The following is a 19,127-nucleotide window of genomic DNA, read 5'->3' as shown; positions in this document are numbered from 1 at the left end:
CAGGTGTGGGACAAGTAGGGCTGCAAAGGAAAGCTGATGGGTGCAGGGGATGCCCGGCTGGATGGGGCGGGAGCACCGGGGCGGTGCCGAGGGAATCAGGTGGGCCAGCGACTTGGTGTCTGGGCTGGGGCGCCCCAGCCAGCGCTGCGGCTCCAGATGTGAAAGTGCAGGTAGCAGGGGGCCGCCGCATCCAGCACTGGCGCAGGCCCGGACTGCCTCTGATGCCGCCCGTCAGCATCATGGGGGACATGGGCTGGGCTGGGGGCAGCCACCCCATCTTCCTCTGGAGGTACAAAGTTTTCCCTCACCTGGGCCACCGGAAACGGCTCCACGGGAGGACCCCAGGGCTGGGAGTCGCAGGGAGCCAGGTCCGCAGCCCTCGGTTCCTCAGAGGTCCGGGAAAGGTCGGGGCACGCGAATCTGGGCCTGTGGCGGGGGCCAAAGGGGCCCCGCTGAGCTGCCCTCGCCACAGCAGGGCACGTCCCCAACTCCCACCCCACGCGGCGCGGACCCCGCGGGCGCGCTGGGCCGGGTCACGTCCCCACTAGGACATGCAAACAGGGCCAACGCGGCTGCCAGCACCCCACGCGAGACGGCTCCCACCTCCGTGCCCGGGACGACGGCTCCCAGTCCCTCAGGCAACGCAGCCCCAGCGCCCCTCCGCCAACGCATCGGGCCCCTCGGGGAACGCGGCTGCCGGGCAGGGGCCATGGGGGTCCCCGGTGCCCTCACGGGGAGGGAGGAAGGAGGCTGCCTTGGCAGCCTGCAGCAGGGCCGGGGCTGGGCGTGGGAGGACCCCGGAGGGGTGCGGGGGATCTCGGGGGGGGGGGGGGGCACCGGGAGCGCCTCTCCCCCGAGAACCCGGGTCCGGGGTTCCCCCGCCCCGAGACACCTGGGACCCGGATGCCCGGACTCTCCCCGCGGGGCTCCGACCGGACCTGGACCCGGACGTAGAGCTGCTTTAACCCGGGTTAAAGCCCCCACGTGTGACACCTCCGCCCCGCCCGCGCGCTCCGCTCCAATGACGTCAGCGCCTCGCTCGGATGGGGGGGGACAAGCTCCGCCCAACGGCCCAGGCCCCGCCCCCCGCGTCTCATCCGCTCCGCCTCGCGCCTGGGTGAGAGGCCGAGAGTGTCGTCAGCTTCCCGCGCCGCACGGCCACGTGACCTGGAAGCAGCGGCGGGAGCTGCTGCGAGGGTGAGGGTGGAGGATGCTCGGGCGCCGCCCGCCCGCCGGGGAGGGGCTGTCGCGGGCGGGCGGGCGGGAGGGCCCGGGCCTGGGGCCGGGCTGCGCGCGGCTGCCCCGGAGCAGAGGAGACCTGGGGTGTGGGCGGGGCGGGGCGAGGCGGGGCGGGGCTCCTCACACGCCGGCCCTGGGACACCTGCCCGGCAGCGGGAGGCCCCGACCCACGTCTCTGCCAGTCTCTGTTCCCCCCAGCACTGCCGGGAGTAACTAGGAATAACGGTCACAAGCTGACTGAGAGTAGGTTCAGGCTAGACATGGGGAGGCACTGCTTCCCTGTCAGGGCGGCCAGGACCTGGAACCAACTTCCAAGGGAAGTGGTGCTGGCTCCTACCCTGGGGGACTTCAGAAGGAGGCTAGACAGACACCTAGCCACGGTCCTTTGACCCCAGCATTATTTCCTGCCCAGAGCAGGGGGTTGGACTCGATGACCTGCTCAGGTTCCTTCCAACCTGGCCAACTATGAAACTCTCCAGCTTCATGTCTAAGGCGGTCTGTTAGCAAGAAGTACATTCGTCTGATACTGGGTTCGTAGCAATATAAAGAAAATTGTCTGTATCAGATATCCGCCCAATGGGGCAGATAATTTGGCCGATAAATGCCCCTGCTGTGCGCAGCCACAGCGCAACACGCAAGCAGTGAGGAGCAGGGCCCGCAGGGTAGAGAGCTGCCTCCAGCTGGTCACTCCATTGTGGTGGAAGGGGAGGGGGGAGGGAAGGGGCCCTGGGGAGCAGATCAATTCCTCTGCGGGTGACGGAGGGAGGGGGTAGGGACAGGTGCTGCCCAACCAGGGCAGTGCGGGACAAAGGCTTGTGGCTGGTGGGGGGGCGGCTCCTGCCATTGCTGGCACCCCAGGGGGGGGAGGGGGGCAGGGGACGTGCGCACCTGGAGCGGGGCGGGCTGCATGGGGCTGTTCTCGATGAGGCTGTGCTCAGATGAGGTGGCGGCAGCACTGGGAGGGGGCTGCAGCAACCCCAGATTTCGCCACAGCCCAGCTCCCAGTGCCGCCACCACTTGCCCAGCACAGCCCAGGTGGGTGGAGATGGGGATTAATCCAGGGCTACCCCAGGCAGGCAGTGGTGGAGGCAGCACTGGGAGCCAGGCTGCGGTGAAATTTGGGGTGGGTGCAGTCCCCTCCCAGTGCTGCCAGTGCTTGCTTGGAGACCCACCCCTGCCAAAAACAACCCCACGCAACCTGGCTCCCGCCTGCCACGCCTCTCCTCTCCCCTCCCCTCCCCTCCCCTCGCCTCCCCACACAGATTGAGTGCACATACCCCCCCATGTCCTCCCAGGATGCAAGCAGTGACTGGAACCACTCCACCCCGCCACAAACCACAGCTTTGTCCTGCCCTGCCCGGGCAACACCTGCCCCTGCCCCCTCCTTCATGGGGGGGGGGTTGTTGATCTGCTCCTGCCCACACCCCTTCCCTCCCCCTGTCCCCTTCCTGCACAATGGACTGACCAGCTGGAGGCAGCTATATCAGATCAATATCGGCTGATATGACTCCTTAAATATTGGCTGTCGATATCAGCCCCAAAAATCTGTATTGGTGCACTCCTAATTTTGAGTCTTCCTCTCCCACCCCCGCACGCTGTGGCCTCCAGCTGCTGTAGTCACAGGCCGGTCCAGGAGAAGAGCAGGGCTTTCCCTGTGCCGGCTGCACCAGAACTGACCTGTGCTGCTTCCTCACCCGCAGAAGCAGCAGCCTCCTGAGGAAGGGCCTGTAAACCTGGAGCTGCAGAGGACTTCCCCAGGGAGATGGGGAGAGAGGGGCTCCCTGGCACCTGAGCTGGGCCCGGGCAGGCCTTCAAAGCAGGGGGAGAGCATGGAGGTGAGTAGAACACCAACCCTAGCTGGGGGTGGGAGTCAAGCTACAGTGGAGCCAGGAGGAGCCAGGGCTGCTCTAAAGAATTTGGGGAGCGGAGAGACCTGCAGAGTGACAAGGCTCTGGTGACGGAGGCTGCAAACACCACAAGTCAGCCAGAGCGGGAGCTCCCCACCCCCAGCACAGATCTCCAGGGGTGCTGGCGCGGGAAGGCCTGGGCAGTGCATGGAGTCAGGGCTCCCCACCTCTGAAAGTGCTGCCTGGGCTGCCTCCAAGGACTGAGCAAGTAGAACGTGTTGAGCTGGGTCAGGGCAGACGCATGAACTCCCCTGTCCACAGCTGCAGCCACGTCATGTGTCAGCTATGTAATAGGCAAGTCTGCTCCCTGACCTGCCATGGCAAAGCTTGCACATATTTGTAGTGGTGAGGAATTGCAGGCAGGGCTGTGAGGGCTGGAAGCAGGTGGGACAGGAGATACTGATGGTGTAATGCTTGTGACTGCAGATCCGGGAGGCCTTTGAGGACGTGGCTTTGTATTTTACGCGGGAGGAGTGGGAGCTGCTGGAAGATGAAAGCAAGGGGCTTTACCGGGACCAGATGCTGAGGAATTACCAAGCCCTTGTTTCCCTGGGTAAAGCTCTGATTCTTCCTTCTCCCTAGACTTATGTGACCCCTGAAGTTTCTGGTTTGCTCCCTGTTTTTCACCAGTCTCATCCTCATGAACTTGTGCTTGGTGGTTTGAACCCACTCCACTGCTCTGTCAGTGATCAGCATGTATCCTGGTTTTCTCTGATTTACAAAAATCCTCAATTTTCAGTTAAAAAAAAAAAGTAACTCCAAATCCACATTTTTTCCATGATTAAAATGAAACACCACTATATATATTCTAATATAATAAAAGCCGCACTACTTCTGTCTGTGTGTCTGTCTGTCTGCAATGTTCCAGGGCAACTGCACATGCACTGCCCACAGGGCGGGCAGCAATTGGCCCAGAGCATTAGGAACAAACAGACAGGCGGACAGACTGGAGAAGGAGGTGGTGGGGTCCAGGCTGTGGGGGGAGATCTCCAGGATTTCCCTTAGCTCTGGGGTTGGAAGCAGGAGGCGGCGATGGGAGGCAGTGGGGAGCACACATGAACCTGCCTGCAGCTATGGAGGTGGTGGATCCATGCAGAGCTCACTGCTGGCTCTGATTGCCTCCCCCTCTCCCACCCCTGGAGCATAGCGGAGTCCTGGACATTTGGGCAGGGCAGGGGGAATGGGACTGCAGCTGTGATAGGGCAGGGGGGATGGGGGTTTCCTGCCCCTCCAGCAGGGGAAAGGGGGGGTGGCCTTGGAGGGCAACGGGCAGCCCCGTGGCTGGACAACAGCGCAGGCGCCAGTGCCGGTGCTCTGTGCCCTGAGGTCCGAGCTGCCAGGAGCTGCTGGGTAGGGGAGGAGGGAGCTGGAGGGGGCCATGGCCAGGCTGCCCATGGGGCACTGCAGCCCTATCCCAGGGCTGGGGTGCCACAAGCCTCCCCTCCTTTTCCCTCAGCCAGCGCTGGGGCTGGACACAATCTGCTGCTGCCTGCATGAAGCAGAGCCACTGTGCTCTGGCCTAGGCAGGACAAACGCAGCTGGGTCCCTTCGGAAGGGCTGGGGCATGGGGGGCAGGGGGCTGCGGGTCGGGAGTGAGGGGCATGGGTGGGGGCAGGGGACTGTGGGTTGTGAGTGCAGGGGGCTGCAGGTCAGGATTGAGAGGCACCAGCAGGGACGGGGTTGTGTGGGGGGCACCAGCAGTGCTCAGGGGGGCAGTGTATGGCAGTTTGGTGAGTGAGGGGCACTAGCCAGGCTGGAGTCAGTGGGTTGGTAGTGAGGGGCAGCTGCAGGGCTGGGGGGCTCTGTGGCTTGGGAGTATGAGGCATTGGGGTAGGGGCAGGGGACTGTGGGTTGGGAGTGTCGGGGGGCACTGGCAGTGCCAGGGGGCTGTGGGTCAGGAGTGGGGGGCATCAGGGTGGGTGTGGGGGATTCTTCATATCAGGCAGACTGTGTTTGTGCCTGCGTGTCCATGTGCAGAGCGAGTATAATGCATGCCTGTTTGCATGTGTGCATGCAAGTGTCTGTGTTTATGGCAGGGAGAGTGTGTTTGTCTGTGGGTCCATGTGCAGAGAGTGTGTAGAGTGTGCACTTATCTGTGTGTGTGTGTGTGTGTGTGTGTGTGTGTGTGTGTCAGTGCATATGCATGTGCAGGGCCATCCCTGGGGAGGGTGATTTGGCGTGACTGTCCCAGGGCCTGTGTTTTGTGGGGGTGCCGTGGACAGTGCCGTACAGCCCTGCCACCGCTGCCACCACCTTCTGTGGGCAGTCAGCCCCACCCCCGCCGCTGGCTTCTGCAAACAGTCGCCACTCCCACCCCCGATCCCGCACAAGCTGGTACGCCCCTGCACACCCCTAGGGACTGCTCTGCGTGCGTTCATGGCAGGAGGGAGAGTGTGTTTGTGTCTGTGTGTCCATGTGCAGAGAGTAAGTGAGTAGAGTGTGCACCTGTCCGATGTGTGCATGCATGTATCTGTGTGTGCATGCACGTGTCTGTTCACGGCAGGTGGGAGTGCGTGTGTGTCTGTGTGTCCATGTGCAGAGAGTGAGTGAGAGTAGTATGCACCTGTCTGTGTGCATGCCTGTATGTGTGGGCCTGTGTGTGTGTGTATGTTTGGCCATAGTGGGACAAGGAGCAGGGAGAAGAGAGGGACATGTGTCCCCACCTGCAGGCTGGCAGGTTCCCCCCAGCCTCCCCCGGCAGCACCAGGAGTGGAAGGGGCCTTGCCCTGCCCCCACAGCCCAGCTGCCCTGAGGGGAGGGGGCCTCCAATTTTGTGTTTGCTTAGGGCCCCAGTGCACATTAATCTGCCTCTGGCCACGGGGGGCGGTGGGCCCAGATGCTGGGGAGAGGGGGGCAGGGGTTGGCGCAGGGCTAGATGTGGAGTAGGGGCGTGGGTTGTGTGTGGCCAGATGCGAAGTGATGGCAGCGCCAGACAGTGGATGGCTGTGGCAGCTGCTGTGTGCAAGCTTTCCCCCCTACCCCTGTTGCTGGGAGGCAGCGGTGGCGCAGGGTGGTGGGTGGCGGTGCTCCGGCCATCTGTTCCCACCCCCCCCCCTTCATTTTTGATGGGCAATTGGCTAGTATCTGTATATTAGTGGTATTTAATTTAAATCATGGAAAATTGTGGATTTGGGGTTACTTTTTTTTAAACCAAAATTTGGGGATTCTTTAAATCACAGAGAACCAGGATCCCTGGTGATCAGGCCTCTCACCAATTTCATAGTGATATATTCCCCTTCATTTGATCCAGCCATCTGCACTTGAGTCTTTCTCATTCTCCTAGCACCTGGTGCTTCTGTATTCAGCAGTTTCTTGGCAACTTGATCTCCTTTTGCCTTCTCAGTCTGCTCATATCATAGATTTCATAGACATTAGGGCTGGAAGGGACATTGTAAGATCATCAGGTCCAGCCCCCCGCCCAAGAGACAGGAAGTCAGCTAGGGTCAAAGGATCCCAGCAAGATAAGTGTCCAAATGTTTCTTGAAAGTGTCCAGAGTAGGTGCTTGAACCACCTCTGGGGGGAGTCTGTTCCAATCATGATCCCCAAGTCTCTTTTGGTTGTGGTGCTGGTGAGTGTAGCACTGCTGAGCCTATAAATGTGATGTGGGTTTTTCTTCCCGAGGTGGAGCACCTTGTATTTCTCTGTATTGAATGGCATCAGGTTTTCATCTGCCCACTTTGCAAGCCTATTGAGGTCGGCCTGGATCACCAGCCTATCCTCAAGTGTGGACACTCTTCCCCAAAGTTTGGCGTCATCAGCAAACTTAGTCAGTCCGCTTTTGACACCAGTGTCCAGATCATTTATGAAGACATTAAAGAGTACAAGTCTGAGGACGGAGCCGTGCGGGATGCCACTAGTCACTGAGTGCCGTGTTGATTCAGTTCCGTCAACTACCACTCTCTGGGTCCGACCTTGGAGCCAGTTCCCTAGCCATCGGACTGTGGAGTAGCCGAGGCCGCAGTTGTCTAATTTTTCCATGAGGACATCATGGGACACCAGGTCAAAGGCTTTTTTAAAGTCCAAATATTTGATATCACCTGGACAAAGGGGAAAAGGTTGACATGTCACCTGGTCATAGAAGGAAATGAGATTGGTCAGGCAAGACCTACCCACAGCAAACCCATGCTGGCTGTCCCTCAAGATGTTGCCTTCTGTTAGCCTGTCAAGAATGGTTTCTTCGATAATTTTTTTCAAAATCTTCCCAGGGATTGAGGTCAAACTGATTGGCCTGTAGTTTCCCAGGTCTTCTTTCCCCCCTTTCTTGAAGATGGGCACCACATTGGCCCTCTTCTAATCTTCAGGTACTTTGCCTGAGTGCCACAAGTTCTTGAATATCTTCACCAGTGGCTGCGCTATGATGTCTGCCAGTTCCTTTAGCACTCTTGGGTGCAGTCTAACTGGACCAGCTGATTTGTGGGGGTCCAGCCTCACAAGATCCACACCAATGGTGGTCCTATATTCACCCTCACCCTGGTCATCCGCATCATGTTGGGCAGGGTGGTCCCTTCGGGCTGGTGAAAAACCGACACGAAGTAATCATTAAGCAGATTGGCTTTTTCCTTGGTGTTGGTAGTCAGCTGCCCCAACTACTTTAGCAGGGGTCCACTGTTGCCCTTGTTTTTCTTTCGACTCCCCACCTATATGAAGGAGGACTTTTTATTGTCCTTGATTTGTGCATTGGAGTTCAGTTGCAGCCTTGGCTTTCCTAGTTTGCTCCCTGCAGGTGTGGACCAGTGCAGAATACCCCTCCTTTGTGGTGATTCCTGTCTTCCATCCTTCATAGGCCTCTGTTATCAGCTGCAGGAGGTCCATGAGTTCCCTGTTGATCCAAGGTGGGTTTTGAGCCCTTTTACCACCTTTCCTATGGGTTGGGATGGACTCCTCTTGTGCTTCTAGGGTTGCTTCCTTAAGGAGCAACCATTCATCATGAACTCCCCTCCCTGTGAAATCATGGTCTCTCAAGGCCTGAAGAACATGCCTCCTGAGCTTATGTGAAAGTCGGCTTTCCTAAAGTCAAAGACTATTGCATTGCTGACTGACTTGCCAGCTTTGCAATGGATAGTGAAAGTGATCAACTCATAGTCATTGTCATCCAGCTTCCCTTCGATTCTTAGGTTGCTGATTGGATCATCCCCTTTGGCCTGTACCAGGTCCAGCAGCACCTTACCTCTTGTTGGCCCATAAACTTCTTGAGACAGGTAGAGCTCATCCATGCATGTGAGGAAGCTTTGAGACCAACTGGATTTGGCCAAGTGCACTTCCCATGAGATGTCTGGGTAGTTGAAGTCTCCCATAACAACCATGCAATGGGAGCGTGCAGCCTTGGTCAGTTCTCTGGTGAATTCTTGGTCAAACTCTTGTTCCTGGTTTGGAGGTCTGTAGTAGGTTCCTACCATTGTATCTCCTTCACCACGTTCCCTTCGTATTCTAACCCAGAGGGTCTCCTGTTGTCCTCCTTGGGTGCCAGTCTCAGCCTGTAGGGACATGTAACTCTCCTTCACATAGAGAGCTACACTCTTGCCCCTTTTTTCATCATGATCTCTCCTATACAGAGTATAGCCATTTATATCTGTAGTCCAGTCATAAGAGGAGTCCCATCAGGTCTCTGTTATCCCTATGAGATCATAGCCATTTTTGTTTAGCAGAAGGACCAGTTCCTCCTGTTTATTCCCCAAACTCCTGGCATTGGTGTACAGGCAATGTACAAGTAAGTATGCCTTTGGAGGCCCTAGGCTTCCTTGTACTCATGGAGAAGCTCTGTTCCTGGGCTGGGGTAGGAGTGGGTTCCCTTGAGCATCCTAACCTGCTGATTTTGTAGTTGATGCTCGGTGAGCTTGCTCTGGTGGTTGTCTGCCCATCCCCGGTGAGCGTTATCTAAAGCCTGGTCAGGCAGATCAGCCATTCTGGCTGAGAAAAGATTCCCTAGTGGAGTGCGGTGGAGGCAGTCTCTTCCCAGCAGACCACTGCCTCTCTCTGAAGAGCGGACTGTGGTCGTAGAAGTTGAAGCCTTCATGGTGGTACCAGCGCCAGTCTTCTGTTTACTGCCTCAATTCGTCTCTCCCTCCTCAGCTCGTGACCCATAACTGGAAGGATTGAGGAAAAAATCACCTGCGCCCTCAACCCCCTGAGCCCTGCTCCCAGAGCCCTGTAGCCACTCATAACCCTGCTGGGATTGCTCCAAGCTGTGTCATTTGTGCCCACATGGATAAGGGGTGCAGGGTAGTGGTCAGAAGGCTGAATAAATTCTGGGATCCACTCAGCCACATCCCGGATACAGGGGTCAGGGCAACAGATCGCTTCCTCTGTCCCCCTTAGTAGGGAGTCTTCCACAACAACCACTGTGCGTTTCATCTTAGGGATGATAGCTGGTTGCATTTCTTCCTTGCTTGCAGTAGCTGGCAGGTCTGCAGGCTCTCCTGGTGCTGCAAGAGGTTTGTACCTGTTGCAGAGATCCAGGAGGGGTGGTGACCCTGCTACAGCACGCCTTGGGGCTGGAGACCACCTCCAGTTGTTGGAAGCTGGAAACAACTTCCATCATCTCCAGTTCATTGTGCATAAAAATTCACTGAGAGCTGTTCCTTTGGGAATTCTTCTGTTTTCCTTCCCATCTTCCCTAGTGTGTCCTGTCCAAACAGCTTAACAACCCCAGCGTACTCAGTTCAGTGTTGACCCTTGTTTCCCCTTTCTCCTTTGCCCGTGAGTCAGCAGAAGTTAGTGGAAGTCTTGTCAGCCTCTGCTGCTACAGCACACATATCATGCATTTCATGATGCAGCAGAGCAGGGTGGGGGGGCTGCTCCGGAGCTGCTGGGATTTTGTGATGGGGGCAGCTTGCTCCGGAGCCAGGGCAGATATGTAGCCTGCATACTTCAGGCAGGGGCACACAAGCAGGAGACCATGGTTCTGCCTCGACTTCTTGTAGCAGTGACAGCCTGGTCTGGAGCAGGGGCCGAGCTGCAATCTCCTGCGGGCACGCACCTGCCCAGAGCATGCAGGCTACAGATCGCAGCTCTGCCCTGGCTCTGGAGCAAGCTGCCTCCATCGCAAGTTCCCAGTGGCTCCAGAGCAGCCCCAGCGCAGCTGCAGCTTGTCTCCATGGCAGCCTGAGCCTTAAGCTTTCCGGGGGCAACTGCAGCTGGGGTCTCCATGAAGACCAGCCGCAGCCATGCGCAGGGGTAGCTGGGAAATGAAGCCTGCTGCTGACTGGATCCGGCCCGTGGACCGGACTTTTCCCATCCCTGCTGTAGTTACACCTGAACTTAAGGTAGAATCATCCTTTCCTATGCCCTGTTGATGCTAAATTACACTCCCTCCCAGAAAACATTGCGGTGTCAGACATCTGTCATAAATCCTTTTCACTGCAATTCATCCGCGCTTTAAAACTTCTCTGGGAGTAAACTCACTTCCATGCCTTTGTCTGCAATGACACTCATAAGGTAAATGTTATTCATCTGTAAGTGTGTGCATTGACTCTTAATTTTGGTACCCTGAAAACAGTAACAGCTTACTATCACAGATCACTGCATCTCCACCCTGTCCCTGGTGACTATCAGTTTCATACCCTTTTTTTGACCTTGGAGTGGCCCGTGCTTTGTTTCCTCAGCCCACCCTTGTCATGGTGACAAGGACTATCATCTATTGAAGGCTTCTCCCTGCAGCACCTTCCTTTTCCTCCTAAATGCCCACCTCCCTTGTCCTTCAAGGCCTGAGTAGAATCCAGGAATCATTGGATCCATTCACTACATCCCAGCTATTGCTTCTCCATCCAGTGTGTAGTCACAAACACTCTTTAACTGCTGCCCCTCACAGGATACCGAGGTCCCATGCCTGACTTAATCTGCTGCATCCAGCAAGAAAAGGTGGAGCTGTGGGTCTGTGCTGAGGAGCACCATGGGGAAATCTCAAGGTGGGAGGACCTGCTGCCAGGTGAGTTGTGGCTGGTCTCTTCCTCGATACTCCCTCTCAGAAATGCTTCCTAGCCAGAGTGAGAGGTAGCCTGGAAACTGCAGGCCTGCCCTGTGCTGCCATTTCAGGTGCTGACCTCAAATAGCTGATGCTGTAACACGTCCAGTCAGGTATTGTTCCCACTTGGGTTGGGACCCATAAGCCTTCACGTTGTGGGGGGAAGTGAATACCCCATGGTTTGCACCAGGCTCGCCCCCATTCTGTTTCATCTCTGTGGCTAAGTGTCACAAACCCTGAGACTGAAAGCTGAGACCCCATGTGGTGTAATGCCAGGGCCTTTGTCCTGTGACATGGAGGCCACCTGGGCTTTGTCAGCAGAGGAAAGATCTGTGGGCTCATTCCCTAGTGCACCAGACCTTTCCCTGGAAACAGGCAGGAAGCACAGCCATGTTTCTTCCAGAAGGGAGAGCCACAGCTCTCAATCCTACCCACCCAGATCATTTCTTGAAGGGTGGAGGGATACAACATGGTGGCTTTTCCTCCCAAGCAGGAGCAGCACTGGTGTGTGCTGCAGAAGCAGCTGTTCCAGTGTAAGGCAGTGCACCCCTCACCCTCTGACTGCTGAAAAGTCCCAGAAATCCACTGTGGGACTGTTCTCCCTCGTACCCAGATGCTGCTGTCAAGACTGCCAGAGATCGGGGCGAGCACTGGAGAGCAGTCTCACCAATGCACTTTGGCTTCTGGAGCATGTCAGCTCAGCCAGGTGCAGTGCTTGGCATCATGTTGCCCTGGACCCAGCAGTGCTGTGGGACAGATCAGCCCTTAGAGAGCCTCACTCTTCCTTTAAGCGGGTCCCTCTGGTCTCATCCAGAGCCCATTAGAGCATGAAGCCAGTCAGGCACTGTCCTCGGGCACATGTCCTACATGGGTTTCTCCCAGCAGGGTCTGAGTTGATGGGGCTGACAGCTAGGCCAGGAACTCCAAGAGTGGCTCTGAAATCCACTGAGCCTGGCCCATGGACCTGCCCCTCCTGCACTCTCAAGCTCAAGAAAGACCTTGTTTAGTTAAGGAAACACTAGTGCCAAGGTCCAGTCCTGCTCTGAGGCCCATTGCAGCAGAAGGAATTGCAGTGCTTGGGCTGTGCCAGCAGGGCGGGGACTAATCTGGAGTTTCTCTTCCCCATGCAGGAGGTGCCTGGCTGCTGAGCAGAACTGAGGTGCAGCGTCCTGTGGAAGGCTCTGCAAACCTAGAGCCAGTACTAACTTCCCCAGGGAGTTTGGGTGAGATGGATGTGCTGCGACCTGAGCAGAAGCAATGGCACAAGAGTCAATGGTGGCTCCAAACGCTGGATAATGTAGTGGTAAACCAGGTCCCATCTCCAACTAGGTATGAGAGTGGAGAAGGTAGAGAAGCCAGAAAGAGCCCTGGGTGCAAGGAAGAAACTGTGGAGTTGAGAGTCCTGGAGAGCCACACATCAAAGGTCCACTTCAGACAGAGACAGTCACGTCAGTGCCCTGACTGTGGGAAGAGCTTCACCCGATCCTCCAGCCTGACCCGACACTGGCGCATCCACACAGGGGAGAAGCCATATCGGTGCTCTGAATGTGGGAAGAGCTTTGCCCAATCATGCAACCTGGTCCACCACCAACGCGTCCACACAGGGGAGAAGCCATATCGATGCTCTGTGTGTGGAAAGAGCTTCACTCAGTCATCTAGCCTGGGCCTGCACCAGCTTCTCCACACAGGGGAGAAGCCACATTGGTGCCCTGAATGTGGGAAGAGCTTCATCCAGTACTGCAGGCTGGCTGAGCACCAGCTTATCCACACAGGGGAAAAGCCATATGAGTGCTCCGTGTGTGGGAAGAGCTTCAGCACACCCACCTACCTGACCAGGCACCAGAGTATTCACACACGGAAGAAGCCATATCGATGCTCTGTGTGTGGGAAGAGCTTCACCCGATCCTACACTGTGTTTCAGCACCAGCGCATCCACACAGGGGAGAAACCATATCTGTGCCTTGAGTGTGGGAAGAGCTTTACCTATTCTTCCAGCCTGGCTCTGCACCAGCGCATCCACACAGAGGAGAAGCCACATTGATACTCTCTATGTGGGACGGTTTCATCCTGTCCTCCTACCTGGCTTAACACCAGTGCATCCACACCCAGAAGCATCCATAATTTTGCCAGCAATGCAAGAAGGGCTTGGGAATGTCTGCCTTCTCAGCATCCGCCAGTGGCTGCATTCAGGAAAACAGCATCATGCTGGCAGAGTGCAGAAAGAGTTCATCGAGCCTTTGGCACTTGTAGGGCACTTCAGCAAAGGAGCCAGAAGCTGGTGCCAAGGTTTGATTGGGGCTGGGGGTGGGGCTAAGACTAAACAACTTAGGCAGAGGCTAGCCCAGACCCTGGGGGAACCTGAGAAGATGATATTTGCATCAGCCTCAGTACCTGTGCCTTCCCTATCATTCTCTAAGAGCTGCCAGTGCTCCCAGGGGCAGAAAAAGTACAATCACAATAGGGTGCCTTCCCCAAGACACATGGCTCCAAATGATACCCAGGGACTGTCCCTGGCCACCTCTCAGCTTCATCCTTCTGGTCCCAGGTTTCTGGTATGTGAGGTCCTTAGTTGCAGGAAGGAAGATATTTATGGCTGGGGAAGCATTCCCTGCTCTCTAGCCTGACCTTACCTTTCCTCCCCACCCCATAGCCCCTTTCCCAGGCCTGCTCATGCCCATCGTGTGATTGCAAGGAGCTGATGTCACTCCCCCCCCCCCCCGAGCTCCGTTTGCCAGGTATTGCTTTTCAGCCTCTTTCCACGACACTGCACCACTGGGTGCCTGGTGCTCCCCTTTCTCTAAAGGGATCTTCACTGCCTTCTCTGTAACAGGGAGTCTCTGCTAAGGAAGCACCAGAAGTGAACATGCTATACCTGTGGACGGTTTTTGTTTCCTGTCCAGAGCTGCGCGATAGGACCAAACCAGGGCCTGAAACCCATTCCAGGGTAGGTATCTCTGATTTCCCAACCCCTTTTCTTTCCAAAGGATTCACCATAATCCAGTGGTTGTTGCTAACCCTCGTGAACAGGAGTTGGTCACACTCGAGGTTTTCTCCTATGTTTTGCTGTTCAACAAGAACCCTGCACTTCTGACCCCAGCCAGAAGTTCCTCCAGAAGAGTCCCTTTTCTAGGGGAAGTGGGGTAACAGGGCTGATGGAGGTACAGCCTGTGGCAGGTCCAGCCTCTCCTGTTGATGGGTGGTGAAAGTGTGAGGCCATCCCCTGGGTGAACTGCAACACGTTGTAACCTCTCATGGTGAATATTAGGCTTCCCTCCTGTTCGGCTTCATGAGTGTCCTATAGGGGCTACTCCGATAGGTTAATAGCCCATCGCTGAGCACTTTCTTTCATTCATCTTCATAATTGTCCTCTCTGCCGATCCCCCAGTGTATAAGGCCACCTCCACTTTAACCTTGGAACTTTTGAATAAGTTTCTGCTTTTTAGCAGGAGGACTGTCTTGTCTTCTTGTTGGAGGTGGCCATGGGAAGAAGGAAGGGAATGGGAACCTGTGACATGTTCAGAAGGTGCCTGTTACTGGTTGAATCTCTAGGGCTGTACAGGTTGGGGAGCAATGGGTGTAAGTGAGGAAGTGTGTGTCAAAGGAAGTTAAATTTGAACTCCCCTTTCCAAGAAGGGAGCATTGTTTTAGATCAGTTAAGGTCACCTGATGCGTCTTTACAAGGCCTGAGTTCAAAGCCTGCTTCTCGAAGGCAGTTCTCACTCGTTTTTGTGACACCTTCTTATGGAGAAGAGGAGGGTATGTGTAGCAGGACGCTAAGGTGCCTGCTACTCTCAGAGCAGAGGCAGGAACCCAGGTGCCGGTTGCCGGGACAACCGGTTAAGGAGGGAATTGGCCGCACCTGTACCTGGTCAGCTGACCAGAAGGGGCAGGGCCTGGCTCCTGCATAAATCCCAGGCCTGAGGCCAGGAGGGCAGTTTTCCCTGCTGGCAGCCAAGGGGGAAGGGAGCTCTGCGGGACAAACGAAGGGGAGGGGCCTGACTGCTTGACCAGCTCCTGATGCTGTTAAGGGGCGGAGTATCCCCCAGTAGGGATTGAAGGATGCTTAGCTGAATGATGTCTTAGCGGGGCGGCTTGGATTTTGTTATAGCCCGGGGGTTTGTGTTTGCTGTTGTATCAGTGGTTTGGGTGAGGCTAATAGGGGATGGAGGAGGCCTCATATAGGACCTGCAGCAGCGTGGGAACCCCAGCCCCAGAGAGGGGGGCAGTGAGACAGCCAGACAGCCTTGTGGAAAGCCCAGGGAGGACAAGGGAGGGCCAAATTTTAACGAGGCCCAGATCATACCACATCAGTATCATCTGCGAGGCTTGAGCTGTGGTGTAGGGGAGGAAAAGGAGCCACAGATAGCACCCCCTGGCACTGGGGCAATAAATAGTCAGCTTCCTGCTAATTAACATCCATTAATTAATTAATTAAGATCAAGGCATGGTAGGCGAGAAGGTGGGCGGTTGGCCCATCCAAGAAGGCGGAGTCACCGATAGACGGACTCCAGAAGAGGCACTTCTGTCATGCATCAGCGCTTGTCTTCAGAGCCCTGAGCAGGGCTGAGTAGGAGTTTGGGGAAGCACCTAAATCCACCAAGGACCCTTTTAACTAAAATTGTCCAGGCTTCATGGGGGGATGCAGCCAGCCTTTGCTGCAGAGAGAGAGACCAAATGGCTGCTTCTCTCCCACAGCAAATCCAGCAAGTGCCTAGGGACGTGGGAAGGTCCAGCTGGGACCCTGCTCATGAGGTCAGGCTTCCACTCTCACCCGTGGCCACAGCCATGTTGGGCTCCAGTTCCTATTGGATGATGCCATTGCCTCCAGGAGGGATGAAGCTAGTAGGTCTTTCCCTTTAATGTCTCTCCCCTTGGTTTAGATTCCAGAGACCCAAAAGGCTGCTGGATAAGGTGACTTTAGAGGGGGTGATTTAGAGCCTGGCTTCATGTTCCACCTCTAGAAGCTGGTATCACATGTATTGTGACTTTTGCTCGGGTGATGAGCCTTCTCTCCACCCTGCTATGGAAAGTACCCCGGTTTTATTGGTGCATTAAAGCCCAGCGAGCCTTTGAATATCTGAAATGGGCCTTCACCTCTGCCCCTTTGTTAGCTCACGCTGACCCCACCTTGTAATTTTGTGAAGAGAAGTGGATGCATCCGGCACTGCAGTGAGTGTGGATCCTGTAGGTCAGATCCAGGCTCCTCTATGTTCACAGCCTTGTCCTCCGCATGCCATGGCAGCTCCTCATGCATGGGGGGCAGCATGTGGGACAAGCAGGGCCTCAAGGGAATCCTGATGGGTGCGGAGGATGCCTGTCTGTAGCCAGTGTCTCTTGGTATTTGTGGGGCAGGAGCACTGGGGAGGTGCTGAGAGGATCAGACAGGCCGGTGACTTAGCATCTGGGCTGGGGAGCCCCAGCCAGCGCGGCAGCTCCAGACACCAGATGTGAAGGTTCAGGCACTGAGTGGCTGCCGGCTCCAGCACCGCCTTGACTGCCCCTGATGCCCCCGTCTTTCCCAACGAAGGCTTGGGGAGGCACCAGGCTGGGCTGGGGGCAGCCATCCCGTCTTCCTCTAGAAGCATGAAGGTTTCCCTTAGTCGGGCCACCAGAAACAACTTCATGGGAGGATCCCCCATGGGGCTGGGAGGACGTGGGGAGGCAGGTCTGCAGTCCTTGGCTTCCTCTTTCCTTGGAGATCTGGGACAGGATAGGAGATTCAGATCTGGGCCTGTGACGGGGGAGCTGGAGGGGCCCTGCTAAGCTGCCCTCACAACAGGAAGGCATGGTCCCCTCTTAAATTGCCAGTCCAGGATTGTCCTGCACTCTCCAGGGATTAGATATAATCTCCAGGGGACTGCTGGGAGTCGCTTGGGAGACAAGTGATAGGGCAGGGGTGGGCAATTATTTTGGGCAGAGGGACGCTTAACAAGTTTTGGTGACCAGTGGGGGAGCTGCATAGGTAGCCCTGCCCCTTGACAGTTGCTCCACCCTCTGGCCACCACATTAGGACCAGAAGTCCTGGCCCTAACCCCTGACCTTTGCCACCAGAAGTCCCTCCCCTTGCTGCCCCCCCATACTCCTTTTGGGAGGAAGGGTTGCCATGTTAGAACCAGAAAAAAACCCAAATCACACTAGCAGTCAAACTGCTAATATATTTTAATTTTATTGCAAAAAATGTCATGACTTGTGATTATGCAATTCCTTCTATATACAGCACACAGTAACTCAAAAATAAAGTGTCACTTTTATGTTGTGTGTGTGTGTGTATGAGGGCGCGGGGGGGGGGTTGTGAGAGGGTGTGGCTGTGTAGGGGGCATAGGGTATGTTGAGATGTACGTATATGTTGATGGGGGCAGGGTGTGGGGTGTGAGGGAGGGTGGGAGGTGTAGGGACCCTGCCCCCATCGCGTGCAGCCCCCCACTGCCTGGTAGCAGCAGCAGGCGGGGAGGCCAGGGTTCTTGTGCCTAACACAGGCACAGCTCCATCCAGCACTTCATGGGAACTTCTGGAAGGCCTGGACATTTTAAAATCTGCAGGTCCAGATGCCCTCCACCCAAAGGTGTTGAGGGAGCTGGCAGGGGTCATCGCGGAGCCCTTGGCCCAGCTGTATGAGCATTCGTGGTCATCTGGCCAGGTGCCGGGGGATTGGAAACTGGCTAACGGTCCCAATTTTCAAGAAGGGGAGGAAGGAGGACCCAAGTAACTATAGGCCAGTAAGCCTCACCTTGGTGCTCGGGAAGATCTTGGAGAGAATCATCAAGGAGCACATCTGTGGTGGGCCTGCAGGGGAGATCATGCTCAGGGGCAATCAGCATGGGTTCATCAAAGGCAGGTCCTGCCTGACCAACCTGACTGCCTTTTATGACCAAGTAACTAAATCCTTGGATGATGGTGTTGCTGTGGATGTAGTCTTTCTAGACTTTAAGGCCTTTGACACTGTCTCTCACCCCATCCTTATCAATAAAGCAACTGTGGCACTGATGACTGCACAGTTGGATGGGTAAAAAACTGGCTGATGGGGCGCACCCAGAGAGTAGTGGTGGGCGGGTTGTACTCAACCTGGTGAGATGTGAGCAGTGGGGTACCCCAGGGCTCAGTCCTCGGGCCCGCACATCTTCATCAGCGACTTGGATGAGGGGGTGGAAAGCACGCTGTCCAAATTTGCTGATGACACTAAGATGTGGGGCAAGGTGGACACACTTGAAGGGACAGAGAGGCTGCAACTAGATTTAGACAGACTACAAAAGTGGGCAGATGAGAATAGGATAGGGTTCAACGTAGACAAATGCAGGGTGCTGCACCTTGGGAGAAGGATTCCACAGCATACATACAGGCTGGGGAGTTCCCCTCTTGAAAGCACAGAGACAGAAAGGGATCTTGGAGTCATTATTGAGTCCAAGATGAACATGAGCCGCCAACGCCAGACCGCAGCCAGCGAGGCCAGCCATACCTTGTCCTGCATCCAAAGATGCATCTCAAGCCGGTCCAGAGAGGTGATCCTTCCCCTCTATGCGACTTTGGTCAGGCTGCAGTTGGAGTACCGCGTCCAGTACTGGGCGCCGCACTTCAAAAGGGATGTGGCCAGCCTGGAGAGGGTTCAGAGGAGGGCCACCTGCTTGGTGAGAGGGCAGCAGGACAGGCCCTAGCAGGAGAGACTGAGGGACCTGAACCTGTTCAGCCTCAGCAAGAGGAGGTTGAGGGGGGACCTGGTGGCTGCCTACAAGCTCTTCAGGGGGGATCAACATCAAAGAGGCAGAGCCCTTTTCTCCCCAGCACCACCTGGGGTGACGGGGAACAATGGTAATAAGCTGATGGAGAATAGGTTTAGGTTGGAGATCAGAAGGCAATATTTTACAGTTAGGGTGGCCAAAATCTGGAACCAACTTCCCAGGGAAGTGGTCCTCGCCCCTACCTTGGGCAAATTCAAGAGGAGTTTGGATGATCACCTGTCTGGGGTCTTGTGAACCCAGCATTCAGTCCTGCCTGTGGCAGGGGGTCAGGCTAGATGATCTGTTCA

The 19,127-nt window shown here is 56.0% G+C and overlaps 1 protein-coding gene across 1 annotated transcript in view; it reads left to right on the top strand.

Moving 5' to 3' along the window:
• Nucleotides 1-1,044: 1,044 nt before the first annotated feature.
• Nucleotides 1,045-19,127, top strand: part of LOC102564378 (zinc finger protein 157) — a 28,330-nt gene continuing 10,247 nt past the window's right edge. Inside the window, exons 1-5 of the mRNA XM_059714102.1 lie at nucleotides 1,045-1,197; nucleotides 2,940-3,074; nucleotides 3,573-3,699; nucleotides 10,955-11,071; nucleotides 12,238-13,145. Coding sequence (XP_059570085.1) covers nucleotides 3,069-3,074; nucleotides 3,573-3,699; nucleotides 10,955-11,071; nucleotides 12,238-13,145 — 1,158 coding nt within the window. The 5' untranslated portion in view covers nucleotides 1,045-1,197; nucleotides 2,940-3,068. The remainder of the gene's footprint in view (nucleotides 1,198-2,939; nucleotides 3,075-3,572; nucleotides 3,700-10,954; nucleotides 11,072-12,237; nucleotides 13,146-19,127) is intronic.

The sequence above is a fragment of the Alligator mississippiensis genome, chromosome 11, assembly GCF_030867095.1.
Source record: "Alligator mississippiensis isolate rAllMis1 chromosome 11, rAllMis1, whole genome shotgun sequence".
NCBI lineage: Eukaryota > Metazoa > Chordata > Crocodylia > Alligatoridae > Alligator > Alligator mississippiensis.
This window is presented reverse-complemented; position numbering and strand designations above follow the sequence as displayed.